At 45.5% G+C, this 18,198-nt stretch overlaps 1 protein-coding gene across 2 annotated transcripts; it reads right to left on the bottom strand.

Moving 5' to 3' along the window:
- Positions 1 to 9,455: 9,455 nt before the first annotated feature.
- Positions 9,456 to 17,834, bottom strand: PROX2 (prospero homeobox 2). 2 transcript variants are annotated; one of them, XM_055437075.2, is made up of 4 exons: positions 16,539 to 17,834; positions 12,383 to 12,490; positions 11,151 to 11,345; positions 9,456 to 9,641 (listed from the first exon to the last, which is right to left on the bottom strand). In XM_055437075.2, exons 1-4 carry the CDS (start codon positions 17,832 to 17,834, stop codon positions 9,456 to 9,458), a joined length of 1,785 nt encoding a protein of 594 aa, XP_055293050.2. The 2 variants fall into 2 exon arrangements, with proteins under 2 accessions (XP_055293050.2, XP_088695566.1); XM_088839440.1 differs by lacking the exon at positions 12,383 to 12,490 and having other exon boundaries at positions 17,112 to 17,834.
- Between the last annotated feature and the right edge of the window lie 364 nt (positions 17,835 to 18,198).

The following is an 18,198-nucleotide window of genomic DNA, read 5'->3' as shown; positions in this document are numbered from 1 at the left end:
GGAACAAAACCAAATAAACCCTAACAAAATGAAAATTGTGTCCTTTTAGAAACACTCCAGTCTGTGCTGGGTATGAACTTTTATATGCGTCTTCCTTAGAGTATATTACTTCTTCAATAGAACCCTTTCTTAAAGATTCTGATTCTGTGTAGGTTTTTTTTTTAATAATTAATAGATTCATAGGAAGTTAAAAAAAATGCACAGCGAAGCCCTCATGCATCCTTTACCCAGACTCCACTATGATAACATCTTACATAAGCAGAGTTTGTGTGTCAGAACTAAGAAATCAGCATTGATATACTCCATGGAGGTTGTTCAGACTTCACCAGTTTTATAATCACTCAAGTGTGTAGGTGAGTGTCATTCTATGCAGTTTTTCATGTGTAGCTTTGTGTAACCACTACCATAATTGTGATATAATACTTCACAAGGGATTCTGAAGAACTGCTAAGAGCTATGGAACGAGTCACTTTGCTTGTAGTCCCATCCCCAACTTGAGTTCAGAACTTTGTATTGCTGGGGGCTGCCACATAGCTTTCGAAACCTCAAATGGCTTTTGATCTTTTTTTTTTCTCCCATGGGATCATCAGTACAGATGTGTGTCTCAGTTACTGTGCTTTGAGGAGGTAAATTGTGATCACTTTTATTTAAAGAGAGTGAACTGGTAAGTATACCCCAAAGCATAAAAATCTGCTATTGATCTTCATTTTGGGGGCAGATTCAACAATTCTGGCACAACAAAGGACTGAATGTTTGGAAGTTCTTTTCCTGGCAATTTTTAGAACATGTGAGATTTGCTCAATAAATAGTATGTCTTTCTAATTCCTGAAACAGTGAGAAGACTGTCTACCTCCCAGAGAAATGCCCTGATATTGAAGTGAATAGGCATGATACTATATGACATGTGAAAACTGTCACTTAACAGCATATTCTCAGCATTGTCAACATATTAAACTCTGCCTCACATTATTTAGGTAATTACTGTCTCCAGAGCTGAATGATACATAATCATATTTACCATTTACATGGTATGGGAATTTTAATTATCTTTGCATCCAGTATGGCAAAACTAAGGTGTTTAGGAATGTAAGTCCAGTGTTAAGCTTTCTGTTCCCAGGATTTGCAGATACATCTACAATCTAGCAAAAACTGTTTACATGTGTGCTCTGCACCCTATTCTCTTCCATAGAAACTCTTATTTCTGGCACTCTTTTTGGCAAGAGTTCCATAGGAGAGAATAATTCTGGAGTTTGTTCTCGTTAGTTCAGTTAATGAGCTCAGCCCTGATGAAATAATGGGATATATGATGAGGGATGAAGTATCTAAACACCAAGATAGTCATCTTGAACAAAAGCAGCTTTGGGGTATTTATAAAGAATATATTCTGCCCTATAAAACTGGAATATTTGTTAGGGATTAGACTCTGAGTTCAGCAAAGCATCAAGTTGATAATCCTGTTGTCATAGAGAAAGCAAGAGAGTTCCAGAAAAATACCTACTTTTGCTTCATTGACTACGCTAAAGTCTTTTACTGTGTGGATCACAATAAACTGGAAAATATGGGAATATTAGACCACCTTACCTGTCTCCTGAGAAACCTGTATGTAGGTCAAGAAGCAACGGTTAGAACCTTACATAGAATAACTGGTTCAAAATTGGGAAAGGAGTGCAACAAAGCTGTATATTGTCACCCTGCTTATTTAACTTAAATGCAGAGCACATTATGTGAAATGGTGGGCTGGATGAATCCGAAGCTGGAATTGATTACCAGGAGAAATATCAACAAACTCAGATATGCAGATGATATCACTCTGATGGCAGAAAGTGAAGAGGAACTAAGGAACCTCTTGAGGATGGTAAAAGAGGAGAGTGAAAAAGCTGACTTGAAACTCAACATTCAAGAAACTAAGATCATGGCATCCAGTCCCAGCACTTCATGGCAAGTAGATAAGGAAAGGGGGAAGCAATGACAAATTTTTGGGGGGGGGAAACACTGGAAAAGACTCTCATGCTGGGAGGGATTGGGGGCAGGAGGAGAAGGGGACGACAGAATGAGATGGCTGAATGGCATCACCGACTCAATGGACATGGGTTTGCGTGAACTCCGGGAGTTGGTGATGGACAGAGAGGCTTGGCATGCTGTAATTCATGGGGTCGCAAAGAGTCGGACACAACTGAGCAACTCAACTGAACTGAGGGCCCCCAAATCACTGGATAGTGACTGCAGTCATGAAATTAAAAGCCACCTGCTTCTTGAAGGAAAACTATGACAAACCTAGACAGTGAATTAGAAAACAAAGATATCATTTTGCAGACAAGGTCCATATGGTCAAAGGTGTGGTTTTTCTAGTAGTCACAGATGTACGAGTTGGACCATAAAAAAGGCTGAGCACTGAAGAATTGATACTTTTGAATCCTGGTGCTGGAGAGGACTCGAGAGTCTCTTGGACTGTAAGGAGATCAAAGCAGTCAATCCTAAAGGAAATCAACCCTGAATAATCATTGGAAGGACTGATGCTGAAGCTGAAGTTCCAGTACTTTGGCCTCCTGATGTAAAAGGCTGACTCTGGAAAAGACCCTGATTCTGGTAGATTGACAGCAAAAGGAGGAGAAGGCAACAGAGGATGAGATGGTTAGATAGCATCACTGACTCAATGGATATGAACTTGAGCAAACTCCAGGAGATAGTGAAGGACAGAGAAGCCTGGTGTGCTACAGACCATGGGGTCGCAAAGAGCTGAACACGACTTAGCAACTGAACAACAAATTGTCTCATAAAGCTTGATTTGAAAAAGTCAGTTTATTTAGAAACAGTAGGCAAAAAACATCTAGAGTCTTAAATATCCTGAAAAAAGTAAGCAGCAACCCACATTCATAAAAGAGCAGAGGAAGAAAATAATCAAATTTAATGATTCTAAAATGAAAAGAGCCAGAAGAGACGTCAGATTATTTTCAATAAGAAATAAGCTTATCTTTTTGGAAGTGTAGATTTTAAATATTAAGAGAGGAAATATTAAGAAAATATTAATTTCCTCTCTTAAATATTAAGAGAAGAAAGCTAGGGTTATGTCAGTAAATGCTCCTTGAACCCACCCACCCAATCAAGAAAACAGTGAGACAGCCTCTTTAACAAGATGTTTTGAATAACTGTACAGAAGTTAATTCATAAAATACTCAAGCCAAGAACTGTCCAGTGGATAGATACAGCTTTAAAAAGCAGTTGCTAAAGACAGCAAGTAGGATAATTTTAGAAATGCTATCAGTACATCAGTCACAAAGTTTATGGTTAAAAGGATGTCAAAAAAAGCAATGTATTGGCCTATAAAAAAGAAAACTGGTTGATGTATTAGCAACCAATTAGCAAATAGCAATGATCATGTCATATGTCTAGTAAGCAGCACGTCAACATGCAGTTTTTACAAAGAGTAAATGAGGATGCTTATAAAGTTCATAGCACAAGCTTTTTTATAAAGCTGGATTTTGCTTACCTCTCAGGAGATAACACTTTAAAGCTATGTCATCCCCTAAATCAGTGCATGTTACTGCGTGATTGTAGTGAAAAGGAAATGTAGAATATGTTTTGTGTCAGTGATGTCACACATCAGTGCCATTCTTAAGAAATAATTCTTTTCCACTGGTAGGAGTACAAATTCATGAGTTTGCCAACAGTCTCTGACTGCTGAGTAAGAATATATCTACTGAGCACTACTGTACACTCGGAGTGTGCTGAGAGTTTCACGTGTATGACTTCACCTGAAACTTAGAACAGTTTTACTGAGCTAGTTACTTTTCTATTATCTCTGTTCTACAAACGGGAAAGCTGAAGCCAAGGGAATAAACAGTTTGCAGAGATCGTAGCTGGTAGGTGCTTGAGCCAGAAAGAAAAGACACTCTAGAACTCACGCCCCAACCACAGTACTGTTCTTAGGAAAGGTGTTGGTTGAGGGGGAAGGTGAAAGTAGATGAGATCACTGAGAATAAAGTGGAGGAAAATGAGACATTCTGGCCTGAGACTGGTTTTCTAGCCTAAGGTACCCAGTGCTTGTTTACTTTTCAATCTTAGTTAAGGAGAAGCAGTGATCAAGGAGATAGGAGTCTGGGTGGAAGAAATACGAAGGCACAGTAAAGGACAGAAATGGTGTGGACCTAACAGAAGCAGAAGATACTAAGAAGAGGTAGCAGGAATACACCGAAGAATCATGCAGAAAAGATCTTCATGACCCAGATAACCAAGATGGTGTGATCAGTCACCTAGAGCTGGCCATCCTGGAATGAGAAGTCAAGTGGGCTTTGGGAAGCATCACTGCGAACAGACCTAGTGGAGGTGATGGAATTCCAGTTGAGCTATTTCGAGTTCTTAAAGATGATGCTGTGAAAGTGCTGCACTCACTATGCCAGCAAATTTGGAAAACTCAGCAGTGGCCACAGGACTGGAAAAGGTCAGTTTTCATTCCAATCCCAAAGAAAGGCAATGCCAAAGAATGCTTGAACTACCTCACAGTTGCACTCATCTCACATGATAGCAAAGTAAAGCTCAAAGTTCTCCAAGCCAGGTTTCAACAGTATGAATACCCTGAACTTCCAGATGTTCAAGCTGGTTTTAGAAAAGTAAGGAACCAGAGATCAAATTGCCAACATCCGTTGGATCATCGAAAAAGCAAGAGAATACCAGAAAAACATCTATTTCTGCTTTATTGACTATGTCAAAGCCTTTGACTGTGTGGATCACAACAAACTGTGGAAAATTCTGAAGGAGATGGGAATACTAGACCACTTGACCTGCCACCTGAGAAATCTGTATGCAGGTCAAGAAGCAACAGAACTGGACATGAAACAACAGACTGCTTCCAAATCAGTCACCCTGCTTACATGCAGAGTACATCATGAGAAATGCCAGGCGGGATGAAGCACAAGCTGGAATCAAGATTACCAGGAAAAATATCAATAACCTCAGAAATGCAGATGACACCACCCTTATGGCAGAAAGCAAAGAAGAACTAAAGAGCCTCTTGATGAAAGTGAAAGAGGAGAGTGAAAACGTTGGCTTAAAGCTCAACATTCAGAAAACTAAGATCATGGCATCTGGTCCCATCACTTCATGGCAAGTAGATGGGGAAATGATGGAAACAGTGATAGACTTTATTTTCTTGGGCTCCAAAATCACTGCAGATGGTGACTGCAGCCATGAAATTAAAAGACACTTGTTCCTTGGAAGAAAAACTATGACCAACCTAGACAGTATATTAAAAAGCAGAGACACTATTTTGCCAACAAAGGTTCATCTAGTCAAAGCTATGGTTCTTCCAGTAGTCATGTATGGATGCGAGAGCTGGACTATAAAGAAAGCTGAGTGCTGAAGAATTGATGCTTTTGAACTGTGCTGTTGGAGAAGACTCTTGAGAGTCCCTTGGACTGCAAGGAGATCCAACCAGTCCATCCTAAAGGATATCAATCCTGAATAGTCATTGGAAGGACTGATGTTGAAGCTGAAACTCTGATAGTTTGGCCATCTGATGTGAAGAAGTGACTCATTTGAAAAGACCCTGATGCTGGGAAAGATTGAAGGCAGGAGGAGAAGGGGACAACAGAGGATGAGATGGTTGGATGGCATCATCGACTTGATGGACATGAGTTTGAGTAAGCTCCAGGAGTTGGTGATAGGTAGGCCTGGCGTGCTGCAGTTCATGGGGTCACAAAGAGTTGGACACGACTGAGCAACTGAACTGAAGGGAAGACTAGAATCTGATATTTAAGGGGTGACTCGAGAATTCCAAAGTGGCAAGAGTTTATGAGTATGAAGGATAAGATTGTGAGAAACAACGCCAGGGGACTCGGTGAAAGAGAAGGCAGATTCCTCAGGGAATGTATGAACACGTGAAACGTGGAGTTTGGAGGTGGGTGGGTGGGTGTTCCTGTACTGTTTTCATTATCTGTACCTGTCCTCAACGTTTCATCAGACATTCCTTTGCTTCTCTGGCGCCTCACATCTGATTTTCTAAAACAACATGATTGAGTATCAACTCCTGGGTACTTGGTTGTACTATTTAAGTTTATATAATCTGAAAAAGCTCCTTCTGGTCTGTGGGAATTGTCTACCCTTTAAAAATGCCCTTTTCATGAATTATCTTATTCTACAACTGAGCACTTAGTACATCTTTTTAAGTATAGGTACCGTGATCTACCTCAGAGATACAGCACGCATTATCAGTAATGTCAAATAGGTAACCAGAGCTCATTACTTACAGTGTGTGTTGTATATACTTAAATCTGACCAGGAATAACTTTATACTTTCATGAGAAGTATTATACTTGCCATATTGTCACAAGCATCAGCCTGACAGAACTATAACTTTAGCCCTCCCTCATCACTTTATTTCATTACCTTTTCTGATTTTCTCAGTTCTGAGAAAATGATCTTACATTACATGAAATCTATACAAGTACCTAATAGAGTGTGTGTAAATAAAATGGATTTTTCAAATTTCTATTTTGGTTTGGACGCATGCATCATCAAACCATGTTCGGTTTGCGTTACAGAACAAAGCGTCAAGACTATCGAAAAGAAAAAGGAACCAGTGAACATGAGCCTTTACACTGTGCTGTACACCAGAAACTAACAAGCATCAACTATACTTCACTTTTAAAAAGAGATTATGAACAATTTAGAATAACACTTCATCCAGGAAACTGGTCACCAAAATTTCAGTAAATTTTTCTAAGGATTTGACTTTAAAAGATGTATTTTCTTAAAGGCACATGTAAAATTATGGAAGCCTTATTTTAAATTATTAATTTCTCTTAGGATTCTACATCATTGAAAACAAAGACACGTTTTAAAAAGCAGACCTATGTACTTCCGTAGGCCTGGGGTATGTGGTGTGCTATCTCTGCCAAGTGTGCACTTTCTCAGATGGAAAGAAAATGGTTCAGGTGCCCCTTATATACCGAGAAGATGCCTTTGGCCTCTTTACTGTACGAATCTGGTTTGGAGCTGTGTATACTAAATGCAACCATGTTTGAAATAAAGGGTCCTAATGAACCTCTTTCTGCATGGAATGCCAATTAACTGCCTGCTTTTAATTGATAGTTGGACCTTAATTCCTCAGTAGTGCCATCATCTTAAACCACAGTCCAGCCCCCACTGTCCATCAACGAAGGATCCGACAGTGATGCAGTATTTGACTAGACACTGAGCATGTTTGATTTGGGAGAGAATAGCACCCACGTGCATCTTGATGGGCAGAGAAAGGTGAATAAACAGTTGGCCTTTGGCAGTATTATGACTGCTAAAAGACACAATAACCAGCTCAGCTTATACTCTGAATGTGTTCCCTCCATTCTTGGTAGAAACAGAAAAATATTAAAAAATAGAAAATTCTTCTGTTGGCAGAGAATATGTATTTATACATTCTTGTGTGTTTAGCTCAGTGGTTAGAGAACACTTCCTGGAAAGACTGCAGTACACAAGTGTTTTCAATTTGAACTTGTACATTTCAAGGTTCACTGCCCTGGAGGTGGCTTGGCTCAGTGTTTAAAACACACACTAATGAATTTCAGATTTGGGACAGAAAGTGGCTGTTCCACATTGGACAATCATGTGAACTTGGAATTGCTTCCCATGAAAGTCTTAAATAACTATGTAATGTCACTCTGGACAGCAGGTTCTTCTGTTTCCAAACAGAGATAACTGATTGCCTTTGCTCAGGATACTCAGTGCTTGCTTACTTTTAAAACTTAGATTTGGCAGAGTCTTTCATTTTTGTAAAGGGAACATTGTGGGAGAAAATAGGGCAAAGATCATCTGAGTGCAGTTGGATGTACTGAAGGACACGTACAAATAACCTTGAAACAACCCCAAAAGAGTGGTTCGGGCTGAGTATTTTTCTTTTTTGGTTTTGTTTTTCCTCTTGGCTGTTTGGAGTAAGAGAAAATTCAAAAGAAAGTCACCTTAGCTACCTTTTTGTGTTGATACATCTAGCAATAATTTAGGAACTTCATCCTATCTGATCCAGCTGACCTGAAAAGTCAAGGAAGTAGGGTAGTTGGTATAGTAATTTCTGTAGAGGAGAAAGCAGTAAGCTGATGGAATCACAGACACCCCTTACTCAGAATGATCTCTGAGTGATGCCTGCCCTGGCCTGTGCACTTTGGGCATGCTTTCAAAGACTTGATTTTCCGACTAGCTGGGATGCTGCAATTACCCAGCATTCCAGAGGTCTTGCTTGTATGCTCAGAGCAAGTCACCATTGTGTTGGACCAGCAGGGGGAAAAGAAAAAAAGAGTTGATTTCCTGAATTCCTTTATCTATCTGTGAAAGATTGACCAAGGGCTGTAAGGTCCTTGTGGAGCAGGGCAGTTTCCATTTCTGTGTGATGCCGTATTTGTCTCAGTTATGCCATTCATCATCTGTGAGACTGCACAAGCCTCCTGTCTGAGTTGAAGTTTCCTCCTTCCTCATTTAAGCACGCTGGGCCAGATGAGCCCCTCAGGCCCTTTCTAGCTTTCATGGCCTGAAGTTCAGTTTCAGCACATAGGAGCTTGGGGCATTCATTGCATTGGTCTGCTAGAGACAGTTTGGGTTATTTAACTGCTGATAAACTTCCAGCAGATGACTGTGAATGTATAACAACACTCAAATGCTGCAGAAAGTTTGTGTTGGCTTTGCCGAAAGGATTGGTGGACATCCGGGTGACAAAGCACTCCTCAGTGCCAGGCAGGGGTTGTCAGAAGACAGTGCCGCATCAGTGCTGGACACGCACCGGGGACGGTGGCCTGTGCGAGAGCGTGGGCGGCAACACGAGGCGGTCCCCTGCAGCCTGGCATCGTGCTCCTGATGCTCCATGCTCCTGACCGCCCCTCCCAACCCAAATGCACTGGCCTCATAGCCTTTGGCGACTTACCTCACAGTTCCAAGATTCTGTTTGGTTATTTTAAAAATGAAGATAATATCTACTTTTCAGGATAAATAGCTTAAAGGTAATGTATTTGAAAGTGTCTTGCAAATCAGTGAAACTTGACAAATAGATAACTAAAAACAGCAATTTGTAAAAAAGACTCCAAATAGGATAACTTTATCTGAAAGCTGAAGGGGGAAACAAAGAACATTTGTGTAGTGAGTAATAAACATTTCACAGAGTACTCTCAGAAGTATCTCTTTATCCTTACAACCTCATTTTGCGGATACAGAGATACCTGCAGGTTCCCAGGGTCATGATACCTGGAAACAGTGGAGTGGTGATTCTGGTTCCAAACCGTTGTGTTCCTTTTACAGTATTTTATAGTTAATGTTAAACTTCTGGTAATTCTGGAAAAGGAAATGAATGATCAAAAAATGGTCACAGTAGCTATTTGAGGGATTTCTCCTTATGCCCTTTTTATATGACTACAGCTGTACTGACTGCCATTTGAGAACCAACCCAGGAAAGCCAGGCCAATCACTCCTCACTTTGTGGGATCTTAATTCTGAAACAGTTCCTGGGGATAGCTGGAAGATTTGAATATCTCTGGGATGTCACTGTCCAGTTTCGAAATAATTTTATAAATGGGTTTCTTCCAGGAAGGATCTGCGTCTTTGCCTGCGGAGACAGCCCTGAAGAACTCCTGTAACGTCAAGCTGGCGATTTCCAAGAAGCAGTCTGGGACCTGCATTCCCAAAGAGACCCACAAGAAAGAAAAAACGTGAGGCTGTGAAGCCTGGCGCCATCCAGACCTCACTGCCTGATGCTGCCATTTGCTTGGGTTGCAGGCTGATCGGAGCACCCCATTCTACTGACCCCTGACTTTTGCAGCCCCAGGAATCCCTTGCTCCCTCATCAAATACAGACCTTAAAATGATGATCCTGATGAGACAGCCCTGGGAAAAAATGGATTAGGGACACTCCCTCTGTAGGAGTAGCTGATTCCATTAATGGGTGACATTTTTAGCAAGCGGGAAATTCTGACCATGGTTGAAATGAAATCTGTGGTTCAAAAGAGGTTCTTAGTGTTCTTTTCTTTAGTGCCTCACGTGGAAAGAACCGCCCCCAAGCTTACGACAGGTCGTACCTCATTCCACTTTCTTTGGGGACTGGATTCAAAGGACTTGGAATCATTCCTGCTTCCAAAGCCAACCATTTGGCTGGGGGTGGAGAGGGCTCAAGACTATGTTCCAGGACCTCACCCAGACTGGCAACACTACTGATGGGACATCCCACAGGGCCTCCAGATCCAGCCTGGCTGGGGGCTTGCCCCCACTGCCTGCCAGATGACCACCCCCACATGGAAAGATGCAGTGCTGCCCCCCACCCACATGCCTGGACCCCCACGAGCCTCTCAAAGGAGGCATGGTCCATTTTCCCCACAGGTAGGCTTAGGTTTCTAAACATATTCTGATGCGGCATCAGACCAGTGGATGCCAGCAGTCCTTTGCTCTCTTGGAGGTGTCAATACACTGTTCTTTGTGACCGCACAGTCAAGTGAGAAGAGGGCGGTGTGCTCAGTGACCAGATACACTGGGCACCTGCAAAACAAGATGCCAGCCGAACAGAGCTGTTGGCCACACACAAGGAAGATCACAAGCTCTCACGATGACACTTGGGCCACTTGCTCACCCTTCACCGATGCTTTACCTCTAAGGCGCCACCAGTGTGCCTTCATAGGGATCCCCCAAGGACCGAGCAGCTTAAGTATTGTCTATTACTTCCAGAAAGGATTTGAGATGACTTGCCATGGAAGGCCCACAGATAAAACTGTTCAAGGGAGAATAAAGATAAGAACCAAATGATGAACAGAAACGTGTAAAGAAAATCTTGGCCAAGAACTAGTGCTGCAGCTAGAGCCCGGCATTTATCCTGGGCCTCCTGGTGCAAAGGCAAGAAGGTTTTCAGGGTGTAAAACCCGGTCATTACAGAGTATTGTCTAAAATGGCATAACACCTGACCTCTGCCCATGTTTCTGAATAAAGACTGGCTGGAGATTCGGTTTGTGGCATCTACCTGTTGCCTACGAGAAGATGCGGAGGCTGTCACCTTTGTGGATGGTACAGAAATGGGTCCCACGCTGCCCTGCTCTCAGTGACATAAGGACAGACATGGAAGGGGATCTTTTCTAAAACTTCAATCACAAAGGGAAGGCGCTCATCAGACCTCCTGGGACCCGAGTGCATGGTCTTACCTCAAAGTCATTTCCCTTGTTATAGTGCATATTGAGAGCTCGAAAAAGTTCTGAGTCACGGAGAACCACCAGCATTTTGGGATTTGTGACACCATCTGAAATCGCTTGACGGGCAAATTTCTCCATCTGTATGTAATAAAACTCACGGAAGTTGCTGAACCACTTGATCATCTGGGAGGTGATGCAGCGGTTGAACTGTGCAAACAACAGGATCCATGAAGTCAGACGTTTGCCACGAGGTGCTCAGAGTCAGAACTGTCAGCTTCTAATTCAACACAGGGGTTAGCAAGAGCGACTTCAATTCACACTAAACAGGGCTTTCTTAAAAAAGAAGTCACAGCTATTTTCTAAGCCTATATACAGTTATACATGGAAAAATCTGAATTAGCTGTCATGCCCAGTAGAAAACAAATGTATTTTATAGCCTAGACTGATAAAGGTTCTTCACTCCTTAAATGTGACTTTGGGAGGGCCCAAGGTCAAGATCAATGTGGTCCCAGCTTCTGGAGCACCCAGGTAGATTACATCACAGCCCCAGTGCCCTCTGCCAGGTAAAGAGCCAGGGGAAGGGGTAATGGTATAGATCGGAGGACTATGTATTGGCAACTCAGAGTTGCGGAATGAATCAAAAATGAGAACTTGGTTCAGGGATGAAGCAAGCTATTGGGTATGAGGGAAATAGTTCAGAAAAAAAAAAAGGATGATTGAGATACAAAGTATTAACAGCCCCTGACCCGACACCCAGGGTAAAGGAGGCCCTCTGAAACTATGGAAACGTGCGAGGCCTGGTTCCAACCATCAGAGCTTGATTTTTCTTATTGTCACATTGATTTGTATGCACCTTCACTCAGTTTTGAAACACAAAAGTTCAAAGGTAAATTTAACAGCAACAGTGTCCAACTCTTGATATATTCTTTCTTTTTTATAGTGTCCCCAGCAAAGACAGAACACTAGGCTAAAGATGCTGTTTACCCTTTGTTCTGTAACCCTGCCTCCCTCCCCAAGTGTTTCTGGGTCTTAACTATAGCTCAGAAGTTTATATTCAGAGACCCAACCTTCCCATCCCCAAAGTTACCCCTATTTATTCAGTTTCTCAGCCCAGGACAAAAATGCCACAACAAGAAGAGGAGCTGAAGTGCACAGATGATGGCCTAGGATTTGACTCAAAGTGGGAAACGCCTGCCGCCACTTGGGAGTTTTACAGAGACTGAAACTCAGTTGAAGGACTTTACCTGAACATCAGGGAAGTAAGCCTTCAGGAGGTTGGAGCTGGGGTAGCGTGTGAAGAAAAACATTAGTTTGGCCTTCTTCAAGTGACCAGGATTGAGGCCCTCCTGGATTTGGCCCGGGGTCAAGGAAAACTAAGACCAGTTTATCAAATGATTTTGTCAAATTATCCAAATAGTCAACTGCCCTGTTCCTTATGGTTTCTATTTAATTTTTTTTCCGGCTGAATGATGTATTCGCTTCATTTTTCTGTCTCTAGCAAGTATGATCAGATAAACTTCTTTCTTTCCAGATGCTGAATACCATCTATGTATTGTATAGATTAGAAAACATTTTGATGTGTTAAAGATCTATTGCATATGTGATAGCAAATACAATTTGTTGTACTCTGTGTGTGTGCGTGCGCTTTCACAATAGGGTGGGAACAGGTGGCAGCTGTCCCCCAGATAAACTGTTTCCAAACCCCAAGTAGAGACTGACTTCTCCTCTGTCTCAGTTTCCTCGTCTGTAAAATGAGAGGAGTCAACTAGCTGGTCCCCTGTCTGGCCCTCATCGTTGCGTTTGTGGTGTTGATGCCAATGAGCACCTGACCAGACTGAGTTCCAGATCACGGTTTGCTTTGGCTCAAGGAGCTCGAATCACCGGGCTGCACTTCTCTCCGTTTGCCTGGCAGAAGTTCCCCCTCACCCTCCCCACCTCAGCTCAGATGCCCCCTCTGCTGTGGAATTAGGCCGAATTAGGCCTTCCTTACCCTGGGCTACCAACGTTCTTTGTATAAGCTGTTTTTTGTAAGAATGATGTGATTGGGATTTGTATTGCATGTTTGTCTCCCCATTTAGACTGTGAGCTCCTTGAGAGCAAGGGCCTTACCCTTTCGTCTTTGTATTCCACGTGCCTAGCCCGGTGCTAGAAGCAGAGTAGGTGCTCAATAAATGTTTGGTGAATGAAGGAATGAGTGATTGAATTGTCAACTTTAATCCACAATTAACTATGGCAATTCTATTCCAACCCATGCCTCTCATTCTGGAACAGATCCCTTCCCCTTTAATAAGAGCAGGGGATTGTGGCCTGAAAACCTAGCACCAGGGTGGTAGGGAAATAAAGAGTCTTACTCAAGAACACTTAGCATTCCCAGGAACGATCCTAGGGCTGCGCGGGAAGCATACAGGGTAACCTTGGAGATGAGGCTGAGAGCTGTAGCTTTAGGACAATGAAGGCTTCTCAGTAGGACAGGTCAATTTACTGGAAGGAAACCAGACAACTGATTACAACTATAGCTGGCCCAGGCACCCAGGCCGCTGTCCCGGAGGCCCCTGCCCCCTGCCTCATTAGCCCTACTTCTTATCCTTCATAAGTGCTGTGGAAAGAATCCTGGATTGGGAGTTCAAAGACCCAGCTTCAGATAGATAGATTTTGCCACCTAGTCCCTGTGTGATCCTGGGCAAGCCGCTTACCTTCTCTGGGCCCCATTTCTAAACTTCGGCGTGCAGTGGTTGAAACTAGTGCTTGGCAGTCAGATGCTGGCTTTGAGTCCTGGCTCTGCATGTGTCTGTCTTTGACTCTGAGCAAGTTAGTCTGCTTCTCTGTCCCTCTCGGATACTGATCTAGAGTGGATACTTGAGGATGGTGAGGTAACTTGAGCTCACAACCGCTTATCTGAAACACTGTGCCAAATGGACACTGGGTTTCAGAACTTATCAAGGCAGTATGGTGTGTGTGCGATGTGTTAGTTACCACCCAGAGCAGGGTCTGTGGCAGCTGTCTAATCAGATAAAGTTGTAACAGCAAAATCAATGACTAATTGTGCTGAGTGAGATAGTCTATAAAAGGCCTCCTACCAGCACCCATAGGGCTTCCCAGGTGCCACTAGTGGTAAAGAACCTGCCTCCCAATGCAGGAGACACAGGAGATGCGGGTCTGATCCCTGGGTCAGGACGATCCCCTGGAGGAGGGCATGGCAACTCACTCCAGCATTCTTGCCTGGAGAGTCCCATGAACAGAGGAGCCTGGCGGGCTACAGTCCATGGGATCGCAAAGAGCTGGACATGACTGAAGCAACTTAGCACACAGCACAAGTCAGGTTTTGCAGCCAAGAGGATGTCCCATCGACCTTAGCAGAAAGCAATCATAGAGGTTTTCAGAGCGTTTTGAGTTTCACAACTGTGTCTAGGTGGCAGGCACAGGGGAACTGTCGGTCCCGATGCCTGCCGCCCAGGAGGTGTGCGGTCACTCATCACTGTCTCGTCATCATACCCACTCCACCTATTCACAGGGGTGTCATGTGAATGGAAAGTTCTTTTATACTTAAGCATCTTGCTCTTCTGGGTTTTCAAGGCCCAGAAGAACAATTTATAATTTTAGAATGAGGGAACAATTGGGGCCAGGATGCTACCTAGGGGCCCCAAATCGTTCCAAAGGTAGCCAGCTACCTGATCGGGGCAGCCAGGCCCTGTGGGTGGTCCCTGAACTCCTCCTCTCAGAGTCCAAGCCTCATTTCACAAGGCAGGGCCAGTCACGCAGGAGGTACTTTTCTGAAACAGCAAAATACCCTTCCCAGGGGAAGGTCAGCAGAGAATCTTTGGGGACTGAGTTCTTGAGGTTCTTCCACAACCCGACTCTGACAGGGAGTCTTAAACCAGTGGCCTCTTACCAAAGACCCGGACAGATAGTTTCTCTCACAGGGCTTTCAGCTGACGAGAAAATCTGTCTATGGTGATATCTCCGTGTCTACTGCCTGAAAGGTGTTCTGGTGGCTGGCGAGGTGCTCTCAGCATTGGGTTTGTTTGTGGCTGTTGCTCTCTGCCTGCCAGGAAAAGAACCCAGGGGTGTCCAAGCTTGGGCAGTGTTGCCAACACTTGTGACCAGCAGGTGGCGCTCATAGCATTTAGGACACAAGAACCAGCCTGGTGTGGCCGTGAGCTGGTTCCACCCCATCCTGCCACCTTCACCACAGCTTGCCAGGTAGAAGGGGCATGACTATTCACCCCTGCTTGTGTGACTCTGCAGGCACCAGGACTTGCAATGTAAGGCTGTCCCTGAGAAGCAGCAGCGTGAGCTTCGCTCACTAAAAAATTCACATCCAAAATACGTTCTCAGAAGCTTTAATCTCACAAGATGCTGCTTGAAAGAGGGTTCTTTGGTATTATGTGTGTGGGACTGTATACATTCTCCTCTTAGCGTTTTTCATGGGACTTCATGTTAAAAAGGCTTGGAGAAGTCCCACAGAAATGTAATTAACCCAGTGTTTACCCAAGCAACTTCTCTTGCTTCAGCAACTTTTACATTCCTGAGGGAGGGTTACTCTGGAGAAACACCTGCTTCTGAGTGGGATCTCCCTACGGCTTGCAAAGGTGATGCAGTAAGATTCAGACCCCCTACAGACCAGCCTGGGCCCCACAGCCTGCCCGGCGGGGGCCCCCCCACCCCGCTCCACAAAGACACAGCACCCAGCTCTCTCCTCAGCTGCAGCTTAGAAGCTAGTCCTTAAACTGAAGTCTTCTTACCCCTTTCACCTGGCCTCAGGTCTCGTCCCTAAAGAAAACCTCCCCTTTTCCCATTGGCCTCACAAGTTTCTGGCCCCTCATGTCAGTGTAGGTAGAAGGGGTGTGACTATCCTCCCCTGCTTGTGTGACTCCACAGACCCAAGGAGATGCAATTTAATGAGATGTCTCGACTAAGGAGACGCCTCTTTTTGCCTGAAGAGACAAGAGGTTCCGGGAGCTACGCCTCAGGTAAGGCCATTCCTTTGACCTGTTCTGCCGAGGTGTATGATTAGCTGACGTCTCAGTGATGGGGTTCTTCCTTCCACAGGGTGTTTTAATCATATTTTGGGAGCCCATTTGGGTTTAAAAATAAAACCCTTCCAGACCCAAAGGACTAAGTCAGTAGTGGTAGAATCTATGTTACAGAAGAAGGTGAAGGAACTCTCCCAGACCCTTAGATCTCAGAAAGTGGTCACTACTTTCTCAGGAACCTAATAGCTATGAGTCACAGGGCAAGGAAGCCCCAGAACGAACATTAAGAAGACCCCCTCTCCTCCGGGAGAGCAGAGCAGTTCCCTGTGCCAAGCAGTTATTTGTCCCCTAACCTCCCCTCAGCGCCCAGAGTTCCTGTCTCCCTGGGCTGGGACAAACGAGAACCCCGATTGCCCGAAAAGGATATGTGGGCCGCAGAGAAAGGAAGCACGTCCGTGACAGCCTGCAGGCCACCCGGCTCCATTTTCACTGGGGGAACGAGGGGCAGTCTTTCCAAACAGGTGGATGTGAAGGGCCAGGGGCACTGTTGCTGGCCCAAGGCCAGAGGTCGCAGTTTGGCAGCTCCCCAAGGTCGCAGAGCCATCTCAGAGGAGGGCTGGCTCTGGGCAGACGGGTCCTGAGGAAGACCGCCCCTCCAGCAGCCACCGGGCCCATGGCCCAGTAGCTGGCCAAGAATCCGCTCCTCCTGAATGCGGGCAGGTGCAACCACCAAGGGACAGTCTGTTGGGGGAGCCTGATAGGGTTTGGGGATCATTCTCAGAGAGTCGGGGTACCTGGGAGAATCTAGAGGCTTGGCCAATGATAAGCTTCCCAGTGGAGCCCCTGCTGGTGGCTGGACCTGCCTGGGTAAGGCCGCCAGAGGAAGCGGATCTCTACGGGCACCGCCCTCGGGAGGCGAGGGCTCACTTCTCCCGTCTGGCACCGGCCCCTGGAAGCTCCCGCCCAGCTGAGTCAGGTGCCCTGATGGATCCACTAGTACCTTTTGTAACACCGAGTCCACAGCCTGCGATATGGCCCCCGTCAGTTCTTTCTTCAGACTCTCCAGCAAGGCCCGTGCTCCAGAGGGAAGAAACCTGGGCCCCTCAGACAGGCACTGGGCCTCAGACACTCTGTGTTTCCCCACCCTGGAGAGGTCCCCGATGGGCCCCTGGCAATGATGGTGGTCGCTGTCCGCCCCCCAGGGCCCAGGCCCAGAGCCGTTCCTCTGGTCTGCCATCGGCGGGCCCTGAGCTGCGGCCCTGGGCTCCGCGGCCCGCAGGATACGCCCCTGCAGGTGTCTCAGCTGCCGCCTCAGCAGGTGGAGCTGTCCTCTCACCCGAGGGCCCCCCTTCCTGCCGCCACCCCGGTTCCCTGCAGGGCCTGCCTCCAGGGGGCCTTGCTGCACAGGAAGGCTCTGCTTCCTCTTCCGCCCCCGGGCCTTCTCTGGGCGGTTCGGGCTGTCCCCGTCGAGGGCCCTGCCTGGCCCCAGAGAGGCTGGGGAGAGGAACATGCCTCGGACGATGTTCTCTACTCTGGCCCTCTTTGCCTGGATGTGCTCATCCCCAAAGCAGTCAGGGTCAGAGAGGCTGGAGCCGGGGACCTGACTCCAGGCAAAGGGGGAGCATCTGCTCTGCTCTCTGGGGGACAGGCTTCTTCCACCTTCCATACAAGGTTCTGTTGGATACTGGACTGGACCCAAAAGCAAGCTGGAGTTTGGATCCATCTCTTGGCTCCACAGATGCCGTAGTCAGGGTTCAGAGAGAGAGTTCCTCCTCTGGAGGCTCTCAGCTGGAGGTGCACCTCCTTCCACTTAGAGGAAGGATTCAGACTCGGATTCCGGGCGCTCACCCACCTCCTGGGCACTCTGAAAATAGAGACGGGAGAAAACAAGACCTGTGACTTTGAGCGGTTCCTCTCAAACTTGACTGTGCAGATGAATCAGCTTGAATCCTGTTAAAATGTAGATTCCCAGTCAGCAGGTCTGGAGTGGGGCAGTGGTTGATTCTGTATCCCCAGCCAGCTCCCAGGTGATGCCGCTGGTCCTGACCACAGTTTGAAGACATTCCCAAGAGCAGGCCTCCCAAGAG

Source organism: Moschus berezovskii, chromosome 9 (genome assembly GCF_049115385.1).
Source record: "Moschus berezovskii isolate FMDL1 chromosome 9, NW_MosBer_1.0, whole genome shotgun sequence".
Classification (NCBI taxonomy): Eukaryota; Metazoa; Chordata; class Mammalia; order Artiodactyla; family Moschidae; genus Moschus; species Moschus berezovskii.
This window is presented reverse-complemented; position numbering and strand designations above follow the sequence as displayed.

Coding starts and splice junctions, on each gene's coding strand:
- PROX2 (XM_055437075.2), bottom strand. CDS start 17,834: ATGGATCCAAACTCCAGCTTGCTTTTGGGTCCAGTCCAGTATCCAACA. Junction 12,491..16,538: donor TTCCTTTCTCTGCGGCCCAC/ATATCCTTTTCG, acceptor ACCCCGGGCCAA/ATCCAGGAGGGCCTCAATCC. Junction 11,346..12,382: donor CTTACTTCCCTGATGTTCAG/GTAAAGTCCTTC, acceptor TTGTTTGCACAG/TTCAACCGCTGCATCACCTC.